This window comes from Anguilla rostrata, chromosome 18, assembly GCF_018555375.3.
Source record: "Anguilla rostrata isolate EN2019 chromosome 18, ASM1855537v3, whole genome shotgun sequence".
Classification (NCBI taxonomy): Eukaryota; Metazoa; Chordata; class Actinopteri; order Anguilliformes; family Anguillidae; genus Anguilla; species Anguilla rostrata.
This window is the reverse complement of record NC_057950.1, coordinates 6,200,622-6,228,153: the sequence shown is the minus strand read 5'-3', so window position 1 is coordinate 6,228,153 and position 27,532 is coordinate 6,200,622. Positions and strand designations below refer to the sequence as shown.

The 27,532-nt window shown below is 47.7% G+C and overlaps 2 protein-coding genes across 3 annotated transcripts in view; one reads left to right on the top strand and one right to left on the bottom strand.

The window, feature by feature from the left end:
- The window catches only part of LOC135245210 (protein transport protein Sec24C-like), a 31,017-nt gene extending 27,958 nt beyond the window's left edge, over positions 1–3,059 (bottom strand). The window contains 3 exon segments of the mRNA XM_064318128.1: positions 165–251; positions 924–1,119; positions 2,844–3,059. Coding sequence (XP_064174198.1) covers positions 165–251; positions 924–1,098 — 262 coding nt within the window. The 5' untranslated portion in view covers positions 1,099–1,119; positions 2,844–3,059.
- A 1,384-nt stretch (positions 3,060–4,443) lies between these two features.
- synpo2la (synaptopodin 2-like a) lies at positions 4,444–24,829 on the top strand. 2 transcript variants are annotated; one of them, XR_010326982.1, is made up of 5 exons: positions 4,444–4,963; positions 10,226–10,377; positions 10,986–11,626; positions 18,222–21,223; positions 21,970–24,829. XR_010326982.1 is itself a non-coding variant. In XM_064316813.1 (4 exons), the coding sequence occupies exons 1-4, from the start codon at positions 4,862–4,864 to the stop codon at positions 20,591–20,593; spliced, it is 3,267 nt and encodes a 1,088-aa protein (XP_064172883.1). In that variant the 5' UTR covers positions 4,444–4,861; the 3' UTR covers positions 20,594–24,829. The 2 variants fall into 2 exon arrangements, 1 of the variants encoding a protein (XP_064172883.1); XM_064316813.1 differs by having other exon boundaries at positions 18,222–24,829.
- Positions 24,830–27,532: the final 2,703 nt, after the last annotated feature.

Here is a 27,532-nt window from a genome sequence, read left to right as displayed (position 1 = left end):
GACTAGCCCACACATGCTTTCACATCGCCTTTAAAAACAAGTCAACAAGAAAAACAAAACACCGACGTCAGACGGCGTTAGCATCATAATCCCCAACGGCTCGACACGACAGGAAAGGGGTGGGGCCTACACTCAGATTAGCCAAACACAGCGAGAGAAGTTACCCAGGTCAAGAGGAGAGGGACAGGACAGGTCTGAAACTACGTTTGCTTCGAGAGCCTTAGAGGGAAAGCTTGAGTAAGCAGAATATCCTGAAATACAACAAGCAGAAGAAGAAGCAGAAGTGCAGAGTGAACTGGAAGGCAAGGTAAACATCGAAGGCAAGGAGGCGGAGTTTTAACCAGTGCAGGTCATTAGCATATTAATCAGGCAGGGCTTCCCCCAGGAAAACAGTTAGCGGAGGAGGCAGCGCCTCAGAGGAGGATGCAGCGATGTGAAGCGGCAAGCCACATCTGGTGAAAACATCGCCACACCATCCTAATTTGGTAAATAGCACCATTTTGCTTGTGCCTCCTCCTCCCCCCCAATGGAGATCTGAGTCTCAGTTTCGATTTAATTTTTCTCTGATATTTGTGGGGGTGCAGCGCCTCCTGCTATTAATACCTGGGGGAAACCGTACCAGGAATAGGGCAGTTCCCTAAGGAAGTTTAACAGGGAAGTCCAATTATCAGCGGCTACGTATACATGCACATAAATAATAATTAAATCGTAACCCGATTCAGGTAATACTCTGACCACATTGAGTTTTCATGTAAACGCCTTTTACATGGTTATCTTATTCAGGGTAAAGTCAAAATCAGAGTAAGCATAACTTGATTAAGACGCCTAAATTTCTGCTCCATTTTTCAGGTTATCGCACAGGGGAATACTATCCTTGGGTCAAGCACACCCGCCGCACACGGATTTATGAAGAGTCTCATTACCTGGAGGGGGGGCTCCTTGCTGGTGTCCAGGGGCGGGGCCATTGTAGGGCAAGTACTGGGCAGGGTAGCCCCCGGCCATGTGCTGCCCCCCGTAGCCGGGCTGAGCGTATCCCTGGTAACCGGGCGGTGGCTGTCCATACGGGGAGGCCATGTGCGCTTGCTGGTTAACGTTCATTCCTAAAGTTCATCCCTAAATCTGATACAAAAACAACATCAGTAAAAAAAACTTTTTTAAAAAATTATTCAGAAGAGACATAAAATGCTCCCCCCACCCATAAAACTAGCTCCATTTATTTACTATATTCAAACGTCGCTAAGACCTGAAAAACCGATTAATATTGGAATCAAAATACTTGCAGATTTTTTGTGGTCAACAGATGTCTAATGATGCAACAGCTCCATGCTTTATTTTATTTATTTTTTGCAAAAGCATGTGATCTAAAGCTCCTCATGTACATTTAAAAGGTTAGTCATTCAAATAATCTAAGCCAATCTCACCACACCCTTGAATAATGTTCAATTTCTGTGCAACTGGAATGATTTTCAAAAAGTTACAAACAATATATGAGCACAGGGCATACAAACATATCCCTTCCACAAAAAGCACCAATGTAAACAGAAAATTACAACTCAAATCACAATACATTACCTAGAAATGGGACATCTTGGTTAACAGGTTAACATATTGAGGACAAGATAAGCCATGTAGCTCACCTAGACTTTTGATTTAATAGACATGACGACAGTAGCCAAGGAAGAACTACTCTTGTCATACAGTGCAGCTCAATCAGTCTTCATGAGTTTACTCAAGTGCAATTGCCTTGACCACTAACTGCCGAAAACAGAGGCCAGTTCAAATGTGAACGCAAGATTTACCCAACAAGCTGGCACAAATTACGGTCATAAGAAAACAGCTGTACAGGCCATGCAGTGTTATATAGGCGAGTATAAATGAGTGTGCATACAAGCCAATTTCAAGTTTAAATGCGAAGTTATGTAGCTCGTTAGCTGGGAACTTATCCACCAACAATAACCTAACAACGCATTAAAAGTACGCGTAGCAGCACGTGCACACGTCATATTCAGCTAATTTAAGACTTCTAGCGATTTAACTGGCTATGTCAACATGAATATTACATCTGAATTGATTATACTGTTAGTTTTCGACAGTTTTCCTACCACCAAACAAACGTTAGCTAGCTACCAATACGTAGCAACTAAACGTAACAGTACCCTGCTAACTAACATTAGTTAACTTTGCCAGTGAAATTAACGTCATGTTTGCTGTTGGATAGGCCTGTTGAATCCGTCCTTCATAGTTTTTAAGGAGACCTTCAGTTTCAGTAGAATCGCGGAGAGTTAATGTTAACGGCGAGCTCATGGTAATCAACTATTTAGATAGCTAACGTTAAAGTTGTAGCCATGTAGCTTGGCTAGCTAATGTTAGCTAAACGCCTGACATTAGCCAACTGGCTAGCAGAATAAACAGCGACGTTTAGCAATACCCTACCTTAGCCAGCTGTTAATAGCTAGCTAGCTATGTTAGCTAGAACATGACAAACTAATTTTCAAACAACGGCTGGCTAGCTAGCTAACACACTGTAATGAGAGGACAAGGGCAGGAAACGTTAGCTAACTTATGAACCAAACATGACACTTCGCTTATCGGAACTGTGCTTTCGGCAAGCTAATTGTTCAAATAGAAATTAAGTGTGATATCATAGCAAGCTAAACATTGTAATTCGGCGGAAATCCGCAACATTCCTCCCCTACTCCTGACTGGGGCCTACACGCCGGGTTGAACCGTGACACACAGGGTAACTAACAGGAACAGGCGAAGCAATGGGCTTCTGCTCTCCCAAGCTAGCTATGCTAGCTATGGTTTTCAGGGAATTTGGCCAGAAGCTCTTCCGCACCCACCTCCAACAGGGTTTAATGGCGTGTTGAGCGAGTCCAGCGGACAGCTGTCCCCAGTCGTCGCCCTCGGATCAATTCGCCCGTGGCCCTTCGTCTGGCTTTCTCGCCGTACTTTCGGACCTTTCGTTCCAGAGTGAAATTTCCAGTAATCCCTTCCCTTACGCCGTCTCCGCCTCGGATGTCGAACACATACGCCGGAAGTTTAGCCGCTGTGTGCCACGTCTGCACCCGGATGCTGCGCCGGCGCACCCGCGCAACGTCAAGCTGAGCTAGATAGCTCGCGAGCTAATCAAAGAGCTACGGTGTGGTGGCAAAGTAGTACGGAAGTTGTAATGTGGTCCGCAATTTGTTAAGTCTGCAGTATTTTATTCTGGTTTATGATACGTGTTTGGTGAACTACTGTGGAGAACGGAAAATATATTTTTTAGTTAATACAGGCTGTGCTTATTCGTGCTGATCTATTCAATGATCCAGCGTAGAACAAGACTTGCTGTACTTTAACCCATTTAAGCCCGCGAGCCACTAAAGTTACTCTTTTTCCAGCTGTGAATAGATTTTGGATGACTATAGATTCTTTTTTTTTTTTCTTTTTTTTTTTTAAATCTGGGCAATAATAGGTTAATTCGTTTCTACTTGCTGACATGAATTACAAATGCTGTAGTAAAAAGCTTTAAAGAATTTTGATTTGAAACCAAAATGTCAAAAGCAGAACTCATCATGAAGCTCCATCAATGTGGTTTTTTGGACAGGTGTGGAAAAAATGTGAAGATACTAAAAAAAAAAAAAAATCATGTCTGTTAACCGCGCTAGAGTGTGGATGGTAAATTGAACATCAAAGACAATGACAGTTCCAATTAAAACAGTACTACTCGAATTAGTACATTTTATATCAGTGAGTAGTAGTCAGCCCCCTTTTGAACTTCACTTTGTGTTAGAACAATTATGCATCTCCTGAATATGTCTGTCCTGGTTTCATAAGCTAGTTCATGTGTCTGAGCTGTAATATCTATCTAGAGGGGGCTATTCAGCAGATAGGTTGGGTCCCTTCTGGTTTAGTCTTCTAGTGTTAGAGCAGGGGTAGAGGAAAGGAATGTAAAGGGGTTCCAGTGTTTCATTCCACAACCAGAATGTCAAGGCAGAGGATTGTGGGTAAAATCAGACCTGTTGCTTGTTAGCCTGTGGGATGTTGTGATGGTTAACGTCACTGATTGTTAACTAATGGGTATGTGAACACATTTAAAGTCATGGAAGTGCTTCTTCTCAAGAATATTGAGGTTTACGTTGTTCATTCGCATGACATGATATAATTTCATGACGTTTGTAATTGTACGTTTGTTTTACCCCAGTTATTCCCTCCCAATGTAAATCATCATGTATGATCAGCCCTGTTCTTCACATTGATCTGCAGTCTTTCTCGCCTGCTACCTGTACCCCACACTTTGTCTGTGGCACAGTCCACTTAAATCATAATCCTAAAAATAGTGCCCTCAATGTTGCACAGTCCCCGCCCCCCCCTTGCCCCCCCACCCCTCCGCCCTTCCCTCCAGGTTTTTGGACAGACTATCAGCATCCCTTGGCAGCGCAGAGGCCAGATTGACAGGACAAGTGTGTGGCGAGACCTGGGTGGGGAGGCGCTCGGATCCTCCCCCCTGACAGCACAGAATTCCACAGTGTAAGCAACCCACAGCGGTCTGTTCCCCCCTCACTATTTTAAGTCTCAGAGCCTGCTCCTCTGCAGAGCCCGAGTCAGGCCAGGTGTGTGTGTGTGTGTGTGTGTGCCCGCGTGCGCGCCCCTGTGTGTGCATGTGTGCGTGCGCGCTCGCGTGTGTGTGTGTGTCCACCCAGGCGCTAGGCTGGGCTGGGCATTTATTTTTTTTTAGCTGGAAAAGAAGCGAGCGAGCCTTCACTGAGGGGCCCCGCGTCAAACATGGCGCAATACTGCTGAGGGCCCCAGCAGAAGACAGACCGGACTGACCGACAGACAGACGGACCGGACCGGACCGACGCAGCGAGCGGGAGCCATGGTCGTGGAGGAGGTCGTGATCACGCTGTCCGGAGGGGCGCCCTGGGGTTTTCGGCTGCAGGGCGGAGCCGAACACAAGAAGCCGCTGCAGGTCGCCAAGGTGAGGGTTCGCGGAACGAGACCGTCGCGGCAGCGGAGGCGGGCGACGAGCCGGGGGGCTGTGGGCTGAGGTGTCAAATACCCACAGTGCTGACCTGTTTAGTTTTTAATGATCGACTTGCCTTCTGTTCTTCCGCACGCTCTAGGTCCCGTCTGAGTTTTGATTATCCTTTATTTGGCATTAGAAGGATCTCAGAGTGTTTCTAAAGTGTTTTCAATGGATGTTTGTTGTTTCCTGGGGGGGGGGCTAGAAAAGTGGGCCACGCTGTACTGATGAGTCATCTGCCCCTTGGCGCGATCCTCAGATGAAGTCCGCGGAGAGACACACGAAGCCATGAACTTTAAGACTTCCAGCTGTGACTGCGTAGGGAAGGACAAAGCTCGTTAAAATAACGCGTGACAGGGCACGCAGGCTCCGCATTCACTTCTTAATATACCCGTGCGTAAAATCCCGAGCTGACGACAAAGAGTTAGCCGAGGGGTGACGGTTACGACACGACCGAGATCCTTCTGGAGCGTTAAACTGGAAATCGGTTCAGAAGTTAAGCGTGGCACGGATATGTGCGTACGCTTCAGTGTGGGAAGACTCCCGCAGTCCGGTCGCTTTGTTTTCCCGAGTCAGGGCAGAATTCCTGTGGAGGAATCGCACAGTCCGGGTCTAGGATGATAGGGATCGTGTTCTCATGAGCGTGAGCTCGGATTCATCTCTGTTGCTTTGGGGAATTCTTCCGTGCTGGGATAATTTAGCCTCAGTTAAATGCTAAGTTGAGACATGGGACATTTCACAGACCATATTTTGGTGTTGTTTATTTATTATTATTATTTTATTTGCTGAATGGTCAACTGCACCTGACTACATGAATATGTCTTGGCAGAGAAAATAAATTCCCAGTTAACATACAGGGTGTAACAGTATATGACTTGTTAATGATTCCAAATATAAATTTTCTCAGAGGAGTCACATATTTTCTTTGTTCGGTTCATAATATTGGCTAAGCTAAGAATGGAAACAAAAGTTACCAAAGGCCTAATTAAAGAGATCCCAGTCTTGACTTATTTTTGTTTTTCAGTGTTTTGTTAGGCATTATATCAGACCTGCAGTTGTTCCCCATTGCAAAAATATTTTACAGATTCCCCTGTCTCTGCCAGAATCCTATTCAGGGACCAATTAGTATTAAGCGTGCAATACATACAGACACAGAGAAATCATATTTGGTGAGTGTTAACTATGCAAAATCTGTTTGCGTTGATCCATGGGCTATTCTGGTTGTCTGAGTCTCATATTGCCTTGCTGGATGGGGTTTCAGTAAGGTCAGGAAAAGTTATTGTTTCAGTCCAAAGTTCAAAAATTGCCTCCTGGGCATATTTATTTACCATCTAGCTGATATACAGATCAGCCAATGTTTTTGTTTATTTTTTAAACTTGCTTTCCACCCTTAAGAGAGACCACCTGTTGGTTTCTGGGTCATTTCATTCCATTCTTGCGGGAGGTGGGGGTGAGGGGCGGCGAGAGTTCTCTGTTGAGCTTGGCTCTTAAACGAGCCATTCTGAAATTGCACACCCTCTTACCGCCTGTCAAACAGAACACTTAATAATCACGTCTCCGCAGGGCCTGTCCCGTTCAATCCTGAAGCGCCTCCCAGCCTCGGGACATTCGTAACTGATCTAGATTCGGACGATCCCGGCATTCTGGAACGATCCTTTCGTAAACAATCCCCTGGAGCTGCGCTGAATAGTGTTCAAGGCAGGCGTGGTTGCTCTATGCAAAATAAAGACCAAGATATGATATTTACAGAGTCTTATAATAACAGGTATACGGTATATATATATATTGTAAGCACAGAAATATTTTTGTTTACTTGGTAGTATCCTTTAGTGCCAGATCATAAAGTCTGGTGAACTTGTGCATTAGCAGCACTCACTCCTAGTGTTACAACTATGCAGTCATTTATTTGGGCAAACAGTTTGTCTTGCTATAGATGTGTAGTGTAGTGTAGTATTGTGTAGTGTAGTGTAGTGTAGTATTGTGTAGTGTAGTGTAGTATTGTGTAGTGTAGTGTAGTATTGTGTAGTATTGTGTAGTGTAGTGTAGTGTAGTATTGTGTAGTGTAGTGTAGTGTAGTATTGTGTAGTATTGTGTAGTGTAGTGTAGTATTGTGTAGTGTATTGTATAAATGGTGCACTATTCAAAGAGCTTTGTCCGTTACAGTTGTAGTGTAGCAGGAGGCACATGCTCACGCTGAATTTCAGTATATTAATGACAGAGAACCAGGTGACTGGTTATGGAATGTCCCTCCACAATCAGGGAGCATACAGCCGGTAATCAAGACTGGATTCATTTTTCTGCAGACCAGCGACTTAATTGACACCATTAATGTCAGCGCAAAAGACTTTATTGTATTGACGGCGCTGATATGAAGAATAAGATTCAAGCCAGGCGTAAACACACATATGCAGTATGCCCGTGTAACTGGAAAAAGCCTCCCCTGCGGTGTCTCCCTGTGCGAATGCCTGGTTTTAGCACGGGAACGCTCCAGGGTCTTTTTTTTTGCTTTCGGTAAAAGCGGGAGGACGATCACGGATGTGACAGGAAGGCTTTAAAATCCCCGGCTTTTTAGCTGGGGCGACCCCGGAGACCCGAGAGGGAGAGGGAAGATGGCGGGCGGGGCGGAGGTGACCGGGCCGGGATTTGCCGTAGAAAGCGGCGACGCGGGGCGGCTGTCGCGGCTGAAGCTCACGGACAGCGTCCGCGGCACCTCCGCGCCGCCAACCCGAGGCACGCGCCCGAGCCTTGTAACCCGCGGCGATCCGAGGGTGGCTGCGATTGTCCCCATGGCAACCGCAGGCAAAATGACACACTCACACCAGTTCCCTTTGATTCCCGGGCGTGGTTGAGTTTGGGTTTTTTTTTTTTATTCTTCTGCTGGATTACCTCCTTGTCAGCACCCACCCCTCCTTCATCCCCCTTTCATTGCGTTGCCAAAAACCACGATGCCCGCCCTCCCTTGAGTTTAGGCCCACGGTCTGCTTACGTTTTTTTCAATTAGACTGCTGCTGGGGAGGGTCGCCTAAGAGGCCACAGATTGCTTTTGCGATCGCACGCGGCATTAGGTTGGCCCATCCCGTCATTCCTTGCAATGCTCACAGTAATGCATGCAGAGTCATGGGAGAAGGCACTTGGATGGCGGAGTTTGTGAGTGAGAGTTCAATAAGAGATGTGACAGGATGGGGATGTGCGGAGTTTGTGAGTGAGGGTTCAATAAGAGATGTGACAGGATGGGGATGTGTGAGTTTGTGAGTGAGAGTTCAATAAGAGATGTGACAGGATGGGGATGTGTGAGTTGTGAGTGAGAGTTCAATATGAGATGTGACAGGATGGGGATGTGTGGAGTTTGTGAGTGAGAGTTCAGTAAGAGATGTGACAGGATGGGGGGATGTGCGAGTTGAGTCAGAGTTCAATATGAGATGTGACAGGATGGAAATGTGATATAAGAAACCTTATGGAGTCAGTGGCTGTTCTTGGGGTGTGGGCTGCCTGATGGTTAGACAAGTTTCCCCCCGTGTTCCTGTCTTTCCCGATGAGCTAAGAAGTTGTGCATCATCCTTTCTGTTTCCGTCTGATTCGTGGACCTGAGAAATTCACCAAAATGGCGGCACCAGGGGTGTGGTGGTGGGGCGGGAGGGGGGTGATTTCATTCCGAGGCTGAGGCGCAGATGTTGTTTTCTACCGATGATTAGCGTGACCGGGTCATGTGGTTTCGCTACATGGACAATCTTCACACTGTTGGAGGCCCCGTGTCTTCACTTTGACACCTGTGGAGAGGGCGAGAGATCTAGACCAAACTAGACGATCGGCTCCCCGTGCTGTTGGTGCTTCTTGCCTGCTGACAGCATCAGTACAAGTTGGGACAAGTGTGCCTCCCCTGACAGTCCCCCCCCCACCCCGCCCCCACCCTTTCGCCACTCAGTCACAAAAGTGAACGGTTCTCCGGCTGTGTAACCCTTTTGCGCTTGGTAATTGATTTTTTGCCTGTAATCAGATATGCCTTTGTTATGATAATGAGCATTGAAGGCCCCTCAAATGAGACTCTTGCCCTTAGCTCTGCGAGAGCTCTGTAGCTAAAATTTAAAATAATAAACTGAAACCTTTTTTTTTGTTTTTTTTAATATTACACTTTAGAGTTTACACCAAAATAAGAAAGAAACTGCGCTACATAGCTCATAATTTGTCATCTTAAATTTACGTTCATTCTTAAACTGGAGTTATAAAACCTTTTTAGATTAGCAATTCAATGCTACAAATAATAATAAGTTATTTTTACTATTAAAGTTACAGCAAGCTTCATTAATGCGATACAAATGCATGTTGAGTGACTGGAGTTGCTTGTCTGTGTGTAGGACTACTGCAAGCACCTGGTTCCTGCTTTTCTATGTTTCAAAGGGAATAATATGCCCCGGCTCCTGATGCTACATGCTATGCTACATACTCTGCATGCTGCACACACGTGTACATCTATCACTGACTGTGCGCTTTCTTGTGTGCAGTCTTGGTGGGTCTGGCTCAGGCTGTTATGTAAAGTGGCAGGAGCAAGCTCTGAGCACCCGTAATGACAGCCGGCTGTGTCACGGACGGTTTTTAGCTGGTTCGCGCGTCAGCCGGACATCGGCATCACAGCAGCCGCTGTTTCTGGAACCTTCCATCGTTTCACCATTGCCTTCAGGCTCCACGGAGGCTAGTGGAAGGGCCTCGTTTAGATGGAGGGTGTCTGAGGAGCTGTAGCGGGGCACAGGTAACCCGTGGTGTAGCGCTGAGCTTTAGCATCCACTGGGTCACGTCTGGGTTCTCCTGTGTTTGTCCTGGATTGTTTCTGTTTCTTTGGCATACAAAATACAACACAATGTTTCTAAAGATAAAATGGATCCCTCACTGCCTCCGCAATGTGTTCATAAATGGTTTTGCCAGGAAAGTGAATTCTATAAAGTTTCATGACAAAGGCATTTTTTTAAAGCTGTAAAACTAATGGTTTTTTTGTAGCTGAAGAACTGATGGTTTTTTTGTAGCTGCAGAACCAATGTTTTTTTGTAGCTGTAGAACCAAAATTTTTTTTGTAGCTGTAGAACTAATGGTTTTTTGTGGCTGTAGAATTTATGTTTTTTTGTAGCTGTAGAACAGATGGTTTTTTTTGTAGCTGTAGAACCCATGTTTTAAAAAAAAAAAATTTTTCTTTTTTGTTTTTTTTTGTGTCTTCCTCCGGCGGCGCAGGTGCGGAAGCGCAGCAAGGCGTGCCGGGCGGGGCTCCGCGAGGCGGACGAGCTGGTGTCCATCAACGAGAGCCCGTGCGGCGGGCTGTCCCACGCCCAGGCCATGAACCTGATCGACAGCAGTCCGGGGACCCTGCACATACGCGTCAGAAGGTCAGAGGCTCACGGCCGCGGTCCCAAACGCAGTCGCATATCAGTCTGGTGACGGCGTGTCCCCCTTCGTCGTTTATGTGTGTGCGCTCGATCTTCCCCGAATTGATAAATTAGGCTTGTGAGGCACATCGGCTTGGTATGCCTGGCTGTATTTTCCCCCTGGGTGCCCTTTTCTGGCACTTACTGAATTGCTGCAACGGCTCCTTGATGATAAGGGTTTACTGGGCACTACGGGGGAACTGGAGCGCCATTATCTGAAATTTGGCCATGATGGGCTTCTTTTTAAAAAAACAACTGTCCTTCACTGTTTGTAGAGAAGTTGAAATAAAATGAATGAACAACTCACAAAAAAAGAACAAAAAAAAATATTACAATGTGAAGTGTTGTACATATTGTGTGCTGTAATGCACTTCATTCGTTTCATTCATTTATATTTATATATTATTCATATTCAATTATGTTTATATATATATATATATATATATGTATATAGCTATTCATTGTTTTTTATGATGTCGCAGTTCTGTGTGCGAGTACTTCCTGTGTTGTGTCCTGTGATGGGGTTTTGAGCGTTGTCATGGAGACGGTTATTCCGGCTCCTCCCCCAGGGCTCCCGCGGGATTCCAGTCGGTGGTGCTGCTGACCCGGGCTCCCTCCCCGCGCATCGACAAGGAGTACCGGGCGGCCCTGCGCGCCATGTCCCCCCCCGGGGGCCAGCAGGGGGCGCCGGAGGAGCACAGGAGCCGGGAGGGCGTGACGTCGCCGCAGGGCAGCGAGGCGTACTACGGCGAGACGGACAGCGACGCCGACGTGACGCAGGAGAGGCACCGGCGGCCCAGGCGCCGCAGCCCCAGCAACTCGCCCGGCAGGGCCCCCCCGGACCGGGCCGCCCCCCCCGACAGGGCCTCCCCTGAGGAGCCCAACGACGCTGGCGGCGGCGGCGGCGGCGTGGCCCGCCGGGAGGTGGTGTACCAGCCCCCGCAGGGCGAGTGGTCCTCCTCCCTGACCGAGACGTCCGCCGAGAACTCCTCGCTCAGCGCCGACGACCAGGGGCCCCGGGACGGGGCGGCCGAGGAGGACAGCGGCTTCCAGGAGCCCCACACCCTGCCCCCGCTGGTGTCCCCCGAGCGGGCCAGGGGGGCCCTGCAGCTGGCCTCCCGGAAACAGCTGGTCCCCATGGTGGGGCCCGTGGACAACCCCGTGGACGAGGAGCTGACCGTCACGTACATGGACAAAGCCAAACAAGCCAGTGAGTATGACCACAACACCCCAGTGAGCTCATGGTACAGCGCAAGCTTAGCATGTGAACAGAGCTCTGCAGTGATAGCTTGATCAGTCCATCCTATATTTACACTGACCCCGATGTTGATTCAGTGTGTATGTAAACCTTAACATGACATTACCAGAAAGGAAAATAACCTTACCAGGGTTGGTCAGAAAGCGATGTATGGAAGATTACTGACGCTATGAATCAAATCCATTCAATTTGCATAAGAGTCAAAGGGCTGGTATTGTCACTCAGACCTCTGTGATTGTGAGTCAAGGGACGAATGTTGATGGTGGACTGAACACCATATTGACACCACTTCTTCTTGTGGGCTGATATTCTATCAGATCCCCATGCATGAGAAGAAAGAATGTACCGATCTGAAGTTTTCTTGCGGAAAAAATAGTTTCTTTGAGTGTTTTGGCAGTAGCATTAAAAAGGATGAGGGTGACTCTCTACACGGTTCTGAGTGGAATTAGTTGAAAGGAAGGAAAGGTGCAGCTGACCATGCATCTGCTGATGGCTGATTGGCAGGAGATACATACGTTTGTAGGGACACGTTCACGGTGCCTCCTGGGATGATGGCACCTGTGATTTTCTCTCCAGCTCTGTGTGATTTGAGGGCGCAGAGAGAGAGAGAGAGAGAGGGAGAGAGAGAGGAGAGACAGAGAGGAGAGAGACAGAGAGGGGAGAGGAGAGAGAGAGAGAGAGAGAGGGAGAGAGAGAGAGAGAGAGAGAGAGAGAGAGGGAGAGAGAGAGAGGGAGAAAGAGGAAGAGAGAGAGAGAGAGGAGCTGTGGCTTTCTAACGGGACTTTCCTTTAAGAGGGGAGTGTGTCGTGTCACCTCAGCCTTCCCACGCGGCCAGCGCCCGGCCCCAGAGCTATATTCATCCCCCGGGCCGATAACCCAAACGCTGCACCTGCGCCGCGCCGATAGCATTTACAGCTGCTGTCTGGTATCAAGTGGCCACATGGCTCCTCTTCTCTCTCAAAACACACACACACATACACGGAGACACACACACACAACCACACACACACACACACACACACACACACACACACACGGAGACACACACACACACAACCACACAACCACACACAAACACACACACACACACACGAAAAACCACACACAAACACACACACACACACACGGAGACACACACACACACACACAGACACACACACAAACACACACACACACACAGAGACACACACACACACAAACACACACACACACACACACATGCACACGCACACACAGGCACACATACACACACACACAGACAAACACACACATTCACACACACACACAACCACACACGGAGACACACACACAAACACACACACACACACGGAGACACACACACACACACAACCACACACACACACAGACAAACACACACATTCACACGCATACACATGTTCACACATGTCCCAAGTCCCACATGTATATACATATGTACTGCACATGCAAACACTCAACACAGACAAGTGTATGTGGTCATACATAAATACCCATGTGTATACACACATATAATAACATGAAGACATACTTATATACCCGTATACAAAACACACACACACAAACACACACACACTGATTTCATGGGCATACACACACACACACGCTACACAGACATACCAAACCAGTCCCTGATTACAGGGAGGCAGGCACTTGTGCCGCACCATTGCTATTAATAGTGTCTGATACCGCACTCTATTCACCCTGACACACGTTACAACTGATTTATTACGCTAAACCATCGCAGGTCACACCATCTGAAGAATGTGCATTTGTGTATCAGACACATGGAGGGACACATGGTGTGCTGAGGAGCCCATGGTCTTTTTTCGTTTTTCATTTGAGCCTACCTTTAAGTAGTTTTTTCCACAAAGTGTGAAATATTCAGTGTGTAGGAAGGTGTCAGAACTCAAAGTTAAAAGAGCAGGAACCTTAAAAAAAATGGCAGTAGACATATTCCAGAGTGGAACCTGAAGTGCTGTTTAGAAGCTGAGGTGAAGTTGAATGAACTGGATGGGAGATATGCAGGAGATTCATCAACCTTGTCTCTTTCTGAACCAAGTTGCTTCCAGGTCCTGTTCTTCTGGCTAGGATTTAGCTGCGTATGTGGCTGATGTCTTTGTTGTGTGCGCACTACAATACTTTGAGGATTGCTTTCTCCTGCCCTGTGACCAGTCCTATTCAGCTTGCTTTTAAAGTTTATATGGCCATTTAAGCTTAAAGAGCTGGTCTGACTGGGTTAAGTCCTGGTATTAGACTCAACTGCATAAACTGTCCTGAGACTCTGGAAATTTCTGGTAAAGAGCTGAGGTCTAGAGCTGGTTCTTAAGGCTAAGAACTGGGACTCTATACCAGATATAATTTGGTTTATTTCACTTCAATTAAAAATGCTCACGATTACATTCCTTTGGCCTTTCCTTTAAGTATTTAATGAAGTGAATGGTTGGTCTTGGAATTGCACTCAGGGATTTTTTAAAAAATTGATCGCTATTCAGATTCTATCTCACTCTGCCTGTATTATTTAGAATTTGAATTAAATTAGGTTTTACAGTGAGATGTTATTTTTTAGGGTCGGCACGTACAGTAATGCGTGTGCACAGGGAACCGGGGTTAGAGTGTGGTTAGACACCCAGACAGGACCAGTAAATTAAGGCACTGTGGATATGGGTCCTGAGGCTAGGCTGGCAGCTGCTCCAGTTCATCAGCACAGCAGTGAAATGACGGTACAGGTGTATCCGAGCCGGTAAGAGGCAGGGCGAGTTTGCAGCTGCTTTTTGGAATGGGAGTGCACGGGGGCCACGGGGACAACGGGACGACGTTATTTCTCTGCCCCGCGGGCATTCCTTGCCCCCCGGGTGTTTCACATAGTTCCCGTTTGACTTGGTACAGCGTGATATCCACTGTGGCAGTTGGGGTTAAGTGCCACTCGCAAGGGTAAAGCAGCCATGTGTCACATAGGATTCTGGCCCTGCCATCGGGGTGTAACAAGCTTGGTAAATGGTAAATGGACTGCATTTATATAGCGTTTTATCCAAAGCAGTCTCTCATTCACCAGAGCAGTCAGGGGTTCAGTGTCTTGCTCAGGGACACTTTGACACGCCCAGAGCGGGGATCGAACCAGCAACCCTCCGACTGCCAGACAACCGCTCTTACCTCCTGAGCTATGTCGCCCCATTTACCATTTAACAAGCTTATTTAACGAGAATCACAACATTTATTTGAAACTGAATATTCTTCAAATTGATTGTTATTTTGTTACACTGATGAGTCTTTGTGGGGATCTCCTAAGAACTACAAGAGTCAATAACAAGATCATTTTTCAGGGTAAAGTTGTTGCCGGTTCATCGAACGTCCGCCATCTTAGCTGGAGGTCGACGGAGTGCTTTCCAAGGATCTTTTGAGCGTACCTTTTTCTTTTCGAAACGGCGGGGCGCGATGGAGCTCGCGGCTGAGCTGGGGGCCGCAGAGCTGTGACCTATGACCTGTGACCTGTGACCTCTGTCTGCCGTGCATTCCGTCCGTCTCGGTTTCGCCTCCGTTTAGCGTGTTTCCCTTCTCGCCTCGTGCGGCGTCAGGAGTCGAACTTTAACCGGGGAAGAATTAGCACTGAGACTGCTCTCATTCAGAAGAGTGTGTGCACGCGAAGTGACAGTACAGGTGAATCTGGCCACTCTCTCCTGCAGAAGTGTTTGGCTTGACAGTACAGGTGGAATCACTATATTAGTTTACCTTTTGTAAACTTTTTCATCAATACAGAGCTTATCAAGAGTGCTTTACAAAGTACTAAAAGTCCACAGATTCATAATATATTCAACAGAACATAAATTCCTTGAATGATAAAGGTTACTTGTATGATATAATAAAATGGCAATTCAGTATATGAATTAATAAACCACCACTGTCTGTTTTGACAGACCATCAAAAACTATTTTTAAACAAGACAAATTATACAGCTAAATTAAATTTTGCTATAGTCTCACATATACTACGTCCTATAGTTGTTCACATTTCAGTAAAGATTAAGAAAGTACCATTACTTTACATAAATGGATATGAAATGACTCAGTCTAATACAGCTTATTTATGGATCACTGACCTTCTGACTACATTTAGAGCCTACTCCTGATATAGTACGTTTAAATAAACGCCTGATTTTAAATAAACCCTCGATTCGTCGACATAATCTCTTATTAGACAAACGTAAATGTAGAAACGGAGGAAGCAGACAGGACGCTATTTGCAATCGTTCCGTTTTAAGAGGCAGTATAAATGCACCTTCTAAAAATATTCCATCGAAAGATATCAATAAATGTCCACGTGTGCTCAGGAGGGTCACATTGTCACTTGTCGCGTATCATTGTCACACTTATTTATTTTTGGGACGTGAGATTTATAGTGGTCCGTTGCCATCAGACATGCTGTGGCAGGTGTTTGAATGTAGTGGCGCAGTTACCTCTGTCTGGCCAAATAAATGAATAAATAAATAAAATTGCTCTTACGTAGAAGCCCTGCTGTATGCTAATGGCCTAATTATCAGATTGGCTACAAATCCCTTGAATTATCTGCTCACCTTGTTTCCTCAGTTGAGCACTGTGAGAATGGAGTTCCCGGTTGACTGGTTAAATAACGGTAAAAATAAAAATATAAATGCTTGCATTTTGCACACTGACTAGTCATAGTGTGTTGTAAGACCACCTCTGAGTAGCCTCTATATCAGAGGTAGAAGGTTCAAGAGGCAGAAAATAAAAGTCCTGCCATTCGTTTCTTTGACCTATGAACTCAGCCAGCTGATTCCACTAATTAGTTCTACCTTCTGAACCTGGATTTTCCACCCTGCATTTTTCACCACCTTTCCATACCTGCTCTATATTGGCCATTGCACAGGTCGAGATTTGCTATCATGATTACATTACAGTACATTTATTTAGCAGACGCTTTTATCCGAAGCGACGTACAAAAGTGCATATCATGGTCACTGGAACAACTACAAACACGGGTTCGATAAGGTACAATACTCATTTCGTACAGCTATTTATAGCCAAAAACACAGTTCAGTTCACGTAGTGAACATTATTCTGACCTAACTTATGCCAAGCCAAACTAGGGGGATGATCACCATCTCGTTGAATATTAGTAATTCTATAGTAATTCATTTTTTTTTTTGCATTGTCAGAAAATGGTCAACCCTTCAGGAACTTGACATAACAGCCTAGTGTATTTCAGCATACATACATTTCAGCAGACCTGGGTCAAATATGTATTAGTTTTGGATTCAAATACTGTTCTACCCTTTACTGGTCTGATCTGGCGTGTTGGAACCAATGAAATACTCTCAAAAAGCGCAAACCCCGCCTTCTGGTCATATTGGCAGGCTCAATTACACCAGGCAAGATCAGTTGGGCACAGAAACGTATTTGAATCCAAAACAAATACGAATTTGACTCAGGTCTGCATTTCAGTGCGTGACAATTTATGGCAAGGCATTTCGTACTCTATGGCCACTGAAGTCAGTAGCGACAGAGTGGGTACGAACGTTCATGAATGTTCCTGAGTGCTTGTGAGCGTCGCTACGTAGCGTTTTACCGTAGTAAACCGTATCTTTTTACACAAAACCCCCCGAAAAGCATCGCCCGGGACTTGTTGACTTAACTTCCGCGCGTTCTCCCCCTCAGCAGCCGGCCGTCGGCTTGGGAACGGTTTGCTGACGACGGTTATACCGGCGCGACAAAGATGGATGCTCGGCCGAACGCGCTCACGCCGCTTTTAGAGTCTGAGTTCACGGGGGCCTCTCGTTTTAAAGGTCAGACGTGGCCGCTCGTCAATGATAAAACTCCCCCCCCCCGTCTCACCGTAATCATCCGGACTAATGCGTCCGGCCCTCGCCTCAAAGGTCACGTGGAGTAATTGGTCGGAGTGCCGTTCCCGTGATCTTTCGTTCTGTGCCCGGCGCGTCGAGAGAAATTTGAAAAGCTTCTTTATCGGTAACCCCACGAGCAGGCGCACCCTTTCGCGTTCTCCCCGAAAATGCGGCGTGCCGGTATGAAAAAAAACAAGCGAGAGCACTTATTTTTTAAGTTTGTACGCTTTTAAGAGGACTGACGGTCATACAGTAAAAACTAATACTGTGCAAAATACATTCCAAAATTTAGTATGAGTGTCCCGTGGCGAGAAGGATGCCAACATGTGGTTGGGATGAGTCACTCAGCTTCAGGAGGATAATCATAAGCATTTGATGTCATTTTGGATATTGAGATGTGAGACAGAGGCATGTCCCAACAGCAGGCCAAAATGAATGCTGTTCCAGGGCGTCGAATGTGCCTTTGGCAGGTTGTGTCTGTCATTGCTCTAGACTTTGTTTTGCACTGTGGAAAATCACATAGAGATTTAAAAGCTGTTGTTGTTGCAAGTGAGGCCTTGTCTGAGGGCTGAGGCGTGAATTGCATGGGCGGGTGTTCAGGAACAGCAGCAGATGAGAGCGTGCTCAGTCAGGTGTCCCTGTTCTCTCTCCCCCCCCCCCCCGCCCCCCCACCCCCCCACCCCCCACACACAGAGCTTCACCGTGGCGACAGCCAGCAGGAGAAGCAGGTGAAGGAGGCGCGCACCAAGTGCCGCACCATCGCCTGCCTGCTGACGGACGCGCCCAACCCGCACTCCAAGGGCGTGCTGATGTTCAAGAAGCGCCGCCAGCGCTCCAAGAAGTACACGCTGACCAGCTTCGGCTGCGTGGAGGAGGACGCCGCGCCCCAGGACTCCCACGAGGAGGAGGAGGAGGACGGCGTCCTGCCGGGCAGCGAGTCCGAGTTCGACGAGGACGGCCTCCCCGCGGCCCCGGACCCCACCTGGGACAGCGACTACCTGGAGGCGCTGGAGAAGAAGGCGTCGGCGGCGGGGCCGGGGGCGGGGGAGGGCGGCGGGGCGGAGGACCCGGGGCTGACCGCCACCTCGGGGAAAGGGGCGCAGCTGTTCGAGCAGCAGCGGAGGAGGGCGGCCGAGCACGCCAAGCGGGCGGCGGCCCGGCAGCCGCAGGCCCCGCCCCCGCCGCAGCCCGCGGAGGCGCGCGCCGTGGGACCGCCCCCGGCGGAGGCCGAGGCGCCGCCCCCCGCCCCGGCGCAGCCCCCCGCCCCGCACCCCGCCGTCGGCATGGTGAACGGGGACGCCGTCGTCGCGGAGAGCCCCGTGGCGATGGCGATGGCCATGACGATGGCGATGGTGGCGTCCCCGGCCGCCCCGCAGGCCTCGTTCACCTCCCATCTGCTGGCCTCGCCCCCCCCGTCGGAGCTGCCCGAAATGCCCGCCAGCAACGTCCTGAACAGGACCGCCCGGCCCTTCGCCCCCGGCTTCATCAGCCACCGCGCCTCCACCGCGCCCGTCGTCTTCCGGCCCAACGCGGCCAAGAAGCCCCGCCCCGCCGCCGCGCCCATGGCCGTCCCGCCCCCTCACTCCTCCCCCTCTCCCTTTGAGATGCAGCCGGAAGCCACGCCCCCCCTCCCTCCTGTCTTCTCGGCCCAGCCGGTGCCCACCTGGGCGCCCCGGGCAGTCTCCGCCCCTACCACGCCCACGGCGGCCCACCACCCTGGCATGCCCCGCCCCCCTCTTGTCATGACGACGCAGCCGGTCCCCTTGGCGCCGCCTCCCGCCGCCCGAGAAATTTCGGTCTCCCCCGTCGCGGCCTCGCCGATCGCGGCCTCCCCCGCCCCCGCCCCCGCGGCTCCTTACCAGCAGGGGGCGGAAGCGGCGCCGGGCGGCCGCACGGGCATCCTGCAGGACGCGCTGCGGAACCGGCCCCGGAAGGCCCTGTTCACCCGCCAGGAGGAGAAGAGGAGCACGCCCAACCCCCAGCTGCTGTCCATGGTGCAGAGTCTGGACGAGGGGCCGCGGGGGGGCGGCGGCCTGGACCGAGGGTTCGAGTCCTGCCCCGAGGACGACTCCTTCAACCTGGGCGCCGAGGCCTCCGACTTCTCCCGGGCCAGGCTGCCCCCGCCGGTGGCCCCCAAACCGCGGGTGGTCCCGGCGGCCTCCGCCATCGGCCAGGGCGAGGGAAGGGGGGCGGAGCTGTTCGCCCGCCGGCAGACCCGCATGGACCTGTACGTGGTGGACAACGCCCCCCAGCACCCCCCTCCCGTCACCCCTCCCGTCCGGTCCCGCGACCCCTCCCCCACGCCCTCCCTCCCCGCCCACTGGAAGTACTCGCCCAACATCCGCGCCCCCCCGCCCATCGGCTACAACCCGTTGCTGTCGCCCTCCTGCCCGCCGGTGGCGCAGCGCGGGCCCAAGCCGTCCGAGCCCAAGGCGGCGAAGAGGGGCGGGCGGCCGCAGCGGGACGGGATCCGCGCCCTGGACGCCATGCGGAGGCAGCCGTACCAGCTCAACCCGGCCATGTTCAGCTTCGCCCCGAGCCCCCAGCCCGTCGTCTCCCACCGGGAGGGCCCCACCCTGGTGGGCAGCTCCCTCAGCTCCCCCCGGCAGGTCCCCGTCAAGACGGCGCGCGCGTACGAGATCAGGCGCTTCTCCACGCCCACGCCCATGTCGGCGCCCGCCACCCTGACGCCCACCGTCATCCCGCCGCGCTCCGCCACCACCCTCGCCGAGCCCCTGTGCCGCCCCGACCTGGCCTCCCCGCCCCCGCCGCCGGCCCCGCTCGCCCCCGCCGCGCCCCCTCACCGCCCCGCCCCGACGGGAGCCCCGCCCCAGCTGCCCAGGCTGTCGTCCGGCCCCGTCCAGAGCTCCGCCCCCTACCCGCCCCCTCCCACGGCCTCGTCCAGCCTGGTCTACGGTGGCCTGCAGGGGGCCAAGCAGTTCAAGAGCGCCCCGGAGCTCTTCCCCCCGCGGTCGGCCACGGTGCAGGTGGCCAAGCCCCGCTTCGTCGCCTCCAGGATGGGCATCCAGGCCAACGTGTGGAGGCCCGGCTTCATGCACTACTGATGGGGATGCTGCACCGTAGGAGGCGTATCACCACCCTGGCACTCCCCTATGTGACAGTTTTCCCCACATACAGTATGTGTGGGATTTACAAAGTGGTAAACCACTAAAGGCAAACATCCATGATTTCAATTGGAGCACACAAAAGCCACATGAGAGCAAATGCTATAGGGTTGCCTGTTCACAGCAATACAGAGGTTATGGTGTGCATGCTATAATATTGTTCAAGTAACGATTTGAATCACTCCCAAAATAAAAAAGATTATCAAGCCAGATTGACTTGTTTTTCAGTTTAGAGACAGTTTCTTCTGTTCTGCAAATGTAATTGAAGTTCCAGTATCCCAACACCAACATCCCATTCCCCTTGTAAAATGGTAAAATGGATGATTATAGCTACAGGCATGCAATAGCAGAGTATCTAATAAGGTGTCACATATTGACATAGATTTTCCTTCTCTTCTTTCAAATTAACGCACCTTAATATATACCTATGTCTCACTGGGCTTTTGAAAATTGCATAATTGATTTCTCTTAGGCCTAAAATAAACTGGCAGGTTCGATGTCATATTCTGGTGGAAAGGTTTACCATTATTTTCATGTCTTCAGGTATTTTATAGCATTTGAGAGCCATATGTTATTGCCTGAGATTAAGTTCCCGTATAGCAGGTGAGTTAACCTGATAGAGTTTTGGAGGATGATGATACAAATCCCTATGGCAACAACAATGATTTTGTAAAGGTCAGAAGTTCAGTTAAATTAAAGATGATATCAAATCAAGCCCACAAAATATTCTGCGTCAATTCAGAAGAACAAACTCAGATTTTGGAGTAAACTCACTCAAGTTAATTATGGTTCAACAGTTCAACTGAAATTTAGAATGTCTTGGATGAGATGCTTGTAAACTGTCTTCCATTAAGACAGAGACAGTGGTGTTTTTTTTTTGTTTTTTTTTAGTATTTGGCTAACTTGCCTTATAAGCAAAAGTGCTGACCAATTCACACAACGGTTCTACTGCAGGTGAACACAGGAAGACCCATGAAGCACCACCTGGTGCCATGTCTCTTTCAGAAAGTGTGTACAGTGGTCTACTGGGGGGTGATTGCATGGATGCTGGACACACAAGCAGAAGAAACTGATGCAAGCTCTTGGTGATGAGTATGATCACCACGGTAACACTGAGCAAACAGGAACTTAATGATATGAGACAAATCAGGGCTGTGTCCGAATAAGAGCCCTTCCATACTATTGAGTATGCTTGTTGAGTACACTGGATGAGAAGGTTGTTGGAAGTAGGTGAAAATTTATTTAGATGGAATGTCAGTAAAATACATAAAATGTACTCATAATAATGACATGCTTATTTTCGAGTTTTCGCAGAGGACATGCTGGAGTATGCTTTTCAGGAAGTGCGCAAATATTTTGGTCCCAGAAACATGGTGAGCGGCTTCGCTTTAAAAAGGAGGTGCAGCTTCACTGATGTTTTCTTTCTGTAACAATAACAATAGCAAGGTGAGGTATGGCTGCGCAAGATTTAACTGCCAACTGCAAGGGCGGGACACCATACGACACTGTCACAATACGAGCGGCAGCGTATTATAATGGGTAAGGAGTTTGGTCTTGTAACCTGAATGTCACAGGTATAGACTGCCATTGTACGTTGCCTTAAGCAAGGTACTTAACCTGCATTGCTTCAGCGTATATCCAGCTGTATAATTGGATACAATGTAAATGCTGTGTAAAAAGTTGTGTAAGTCGCTTTGGATAAGAGCGTCTGCTAAATGCCTGCAATGTAATAATGTACTGTAATGTAACAATATGGTTGGAAAATAGCATGGAGGATATTTCTCACATACTGCGTGTTGTACTCAACAGTATGCAGTTCAACAGTACACAGTACGCTTGCACCCAGTACATACTAAACAGGACACAGTACGCTTGTGCCCAGTACATACTAAACAGGACACAGTACGCTTGTGCCCAGTACATACTAAACAGGACACAGTATGCTTGTGCCCAGTACATAGTAAACAGTACACAGTACGCTTGCACCCAGTACATACTAAACAGGACACAGTACGCTTGTGCCCAGTACATACTAAACAGGACACAGTACGCTTGTGCCCAGTACATACTAAACAGGACACAGTACGCTTGTGCCCAGTACATACTAAACAGGGCACAGTAGATTTGGCTCTGATTTGGACACAGCCCTGGATTAGAACCCGAGTGTCCGCTCCTGTGATTGGCACTCCTGACCAGATCACAGCCTGCCAGTCCTGTGCCACCCGTGGCTTACAGGAGGCACAGATGTGACTGGCACGATGGATGTGCATCAGATGCTTTTAGGGAGCGTGTCGTAGCGGTGAGGGGATGTGACTTGTAAATGGGGGGTTGGGTGCTGGTTTGGTGCTTGTCGGTGTCTGGTGTAAACCTTGTGTCTCTGTGAATGACCATAAATTCTCATAAATTCTCGTCAGGAAAAGCTATAAAGACGATTTACATTTATCAACACAGCATTCTGGTTCGCTCACTTTGGGCTTTCAATCATCCTTTGAACTAATCTAGTTTATGAGTTGTCAGATATATACAATACACATAATTTGGGTGATACATTTCAGTATGTGTAAAAATTGTTTAAAAATAAAAAACCCATAAAAAAACCAAGAAAAATGTCTGAATAATGGACAAACGAGGTTTTTGCGTTGACACTGAGATTATTTTACCATGGACATCTGGGACTGTACTTAATCTGTAATGAGAAAGTTTCAGGGTGATAGTCTCACTGTTGTGTTCTGGTGGAGTAACTTGAGATCTTGCAGCAAGTGACTTGCCTGTGAAAGGTCTATTGTAGGTTAAATAGGTTGTTCTTGATGAGGGTGTCTCAATCCAATATGGTTACCAAAGAACTCCTGAAGATGAACCGGAATTATTGGACCGGACCACGTGTAACTTGCTCTGTAGTCCTGTGGTGTCGAACACATCAGCCGACACCGAGACAAAACTATGACTCAATGACGGTTCGTGAATCCTCTCCGGTCCACTTCCGTTTATAGTGTAATAAGACTAACAAGGCCACCGAGGCTGTTTTAACGGTGGTAAGATAGCAAAGCTGTTAGTTCCTAGTCTCTAGTCTAACTCACATGAATTGATAGGAAATAATAATGTGTTGCAAGGACCTCGTTTGTGTAGCTTGAATCACTGGACTTGGCGTGAGCCGTTCACGTCGCTGCCTGCGCTGTGTTGGCTGTTTGATAAATGTGCAGCGAAAGTGATCCACGCGTTTGTTTGTTTGTATATTTAATTAAAAGGAATCGAATTGCCATGACGGTAGGACCGCACTGCAGCTAGACAATGCTGCGGTGCGGTGTGAAAGAGCGTGAAGGAGATGAGAACGATGTTCAGGGTGTGGCTGGCCCCGGAACAGACAAGATAAGTGTCTTCGTTGGTGGAGATGGTACAAACCACACGCAAGTAGGCTCCAACCTTTTCTGCCTCGCTTTGGGCCTGTTCACAAGAGCGATAAACAAGCAAAGTTAAACCAGGGTCCTATGGCTTGTGGTTTACACTACACTTCTTCCTGATGTCAGTTAGGCACTGTTGCTATCCAAATTACTGAATGAAGAAGTCTTGGTCATAAAAACTCTCGAAGTCGTAACATTCAGAGTCCACCATCTTGTTTTTGTTTTTTTGTTTTTTGTTTAAACAAACCTAAGATGGGCTTAGGACATCTCTTGTTGTGGAATGTACCATTTCTCTAGGGGGAGGGGAGTCTTGTCAGACAGGAACAGATTGAAGAGATTGTAAGAAACTCCCACAGCCTCCGGAATAATGAAATGAAGTGATTGGAGAAGACGGGGTGGGGAGATGGAAGGGCAGTTGTTCCACACTGCCCGTGCCATTTGCTCTATGAAGAGAATGCAAGAAAGAACTCGAAGGACACCTTTGAAGGAAATCAATTTGACTGTTGTTTCATGTTCATTTAAAAAGCGAGCTTGTATATTTTAGAACTTGTCTTGTATATTGTCTTAATTCCTCCTGTTGCATATAATGTGGGAAATGATCTTAATTTAGCCAGAAAAGGAAAGGTCTATGTTGGCCCTCTCACTGGGGATTGAACTTGTGGGTTGAGTGAACTGCTGGTGTTTTAAAAAAAAATGATATTTCCATAGACAGGAATGCTTTTACAGGCTGAAGGACACACTGATTTTTAGTGGAATAAAAATTTACTTGAAACCTTCACTCTTGCCCTCTTTCCTGTCTGAGTTTGTCTCTCTTAAACAAATCTTCCCTATTCTATCTATCTATCTATCTATTTAGGCCTATATCTACCAGTCTGTGTCTGTTTTTCTTTATCTGTGAAACCTAAACTTTTTTTCAGGATCTAGTGAAGTAAATTGTCTTTCTTGAGGTTTGTGCAGAACTGTGGCTTTCTACTTCTATAACTGACTAGCTGTGTCACACTCACCTCTATTGGTCAAGGGGGATGTGGATGAAAAGTGCTCTCTCATTACTGCCACCTATCTACCAACTTGTGAACAACATGCTCAGTCACACTGAGGGGAAGCAACACGTGACAGTAATACGGAACGGGTAAGAGAAGAACAAGGGTTCCTGAAACCCATGGTTGCACTTCCGCAGATAATAATTAGAGGCCGATTAGCCTGCTGAACATTTAAGAGGTAATAAATGTGTTTTGCTGTTTCTGTGAAAGCAGGTTTCCTCCCTCAGACCAAAAGACATGCAGGTTAGGTTAATTGGAGGGTTTAAATTGCCCTTAGGCATGAGTGTGTGGGTGAATGGTGTGTGTGTGTGTGTGTGTGTGTGCTCTGCAATGAACTGGTGACTTATCCAGGGTGTATTCCTGCCTTTTGCCCAGTGAATTCTGGGATAGGTTGCAGCACCCCGTGTGACCCTGACCAGGAATAAGCAGGTTATTAGATGGATGGATGGACAGATGTTTCTGTCTTTTGTCTGCAAGGCTCAACGGGAATACATCTACAAGAGGTGTGTCATCCACCTACATATACACATGCTCACATGTCACCACCAGATCCCTTCTGATTGGCACGTGATGGTACCGTAGAAAACTAAAAATAGGTGTATTTCATTTCATTCTAGCTGTGCCTGGCACCGAAGGACAATCGAATTAACTTTTAGCTGACAGGAGCATGCTGATATAGCTTAGCTCTCCAGACCGTGATAAAAATAGACTGGGCCTGGGCCGGATCGACGTTCCACCAGATAGCGTATGAGGAAAGCTGATGGTTTCTAAATAAAAAAACTGCCATCAAGCGATATCTATTCAAAGTCTGACCCTGAAAACAAGCCAGAATTCAGCCAGAATAAGCAACAAACTGCACCCAAAAAATAAATAAAAGACTATTGTCAAGCTGGACCCTGTACCAGCGCAAAATGGAACAGCAGCTTAAGAATTACACTGCATACATTACAGGGATCCAGTAGACACACTTACACAGAGCAACTCACACAGCTTTTTACACAGTACCAGCGGAATACATACTGAAGAAACTCAGGTGAAGCGCCTTGCTCAAGGCTACACAGGTAGCATCCTACAATGGGAATCCTGTGTGTCCCTGTAAGCATGGCAGAATGCACAGGTGAGTGTGTGTGTGTGTGTGTGTGTGTGTGTGTGTGCGGTACGTGGTCCGTCACACTTCGCCCTTGGGCCTCCAAGTCATGTGTGTGCGGGTGTATGTTACAGGCAATCTGCGGGTCATCTGAGGTTGTGGAGAACATGTGTTTAGGTTCTTCCGTGAGTTTTTCTTTTAGAGTATTTTTAACACAGCGCACATTCAGCTCTTTGCCACTTGCTCTGTCAATGGTTTCATTTCATTTATCAGGCGTCCATGTTTATACCATCCAGTGTCTATAAACTAATCATACGATCAATTCAAAAGTAATTTTTCTCTAAATTAACCATTTGTCATACGGCCCATGGAGTAGCTTAGATAAAATGAAAGCTTTAATTGCATGGGAACTGGCCTCACTGATTAAAAGTCTTTGGACATGAAAACAGGAAATGCTTAGATTGGATAACTTTGTATAGACCTTTCATGGACCTTTTATATAAAGTGTATAAACTATTATAAAATTGACAATTGAATTCAAGTGGGGGAAAAAACAACAACAAGCTGAAAACGGTGTATCAGGACCTATTATGTTTTCATAAATTATATTATAATGCTGTTTATTTATTTATTTAATAATACAGGTTCACTTTACTTTTGAGTACTTGTGACACAGTGTTTGTCTCAAAGGTGCCTCAGCAGTAGTAGACCTGATATTGACCTTGACCTGATGATCAATTCACGCTGTTGTTTTGACATTTTACCACTAAAGTTAAACATAATAAACACAAGCAAAAAAAGAAAAAACATTATTATCCACATCTCAAGATTTAAAAAAAAAATAACATTATAATCCAAATCTCAAGGTTAACAATACCATTACAATCCACAACTCAAGGTGAAAAATACCATTATAATCCCACATTTTAAAGTGAAATTAGCAGTCTGGCTCAGCAGATGAAAACTATTCTTATAATTCATCAGAAGATGGCACTGTGACTCCATTTGTGCACCTTGAAACTTGGAAACATTTTCATCGTCGACAATGAAATGGTACGTTGCCAGGAAGGGCTTCGAAATTAATGCTCACACAACATCAAAATTCACAAATGAAGACTTACAAAAAATTGTCATAATCTAAATTTGTCTACAGAAACACTCATTTTATTTTTATTAGTAAAATCATGAGTGGACATATAGCTGAAAAGTATTTCATGCTTTGAGCTTAGGATACTGGAGGACTTGGAAGGGTTTTTCATTTTTGTATGTATAGCTTAACTTCAAATACTTAATTAGGGTAACTTGCGTAAACCCACAACTGTATGCCCTAGTGGTGAATGGAAGTATTGCAGTG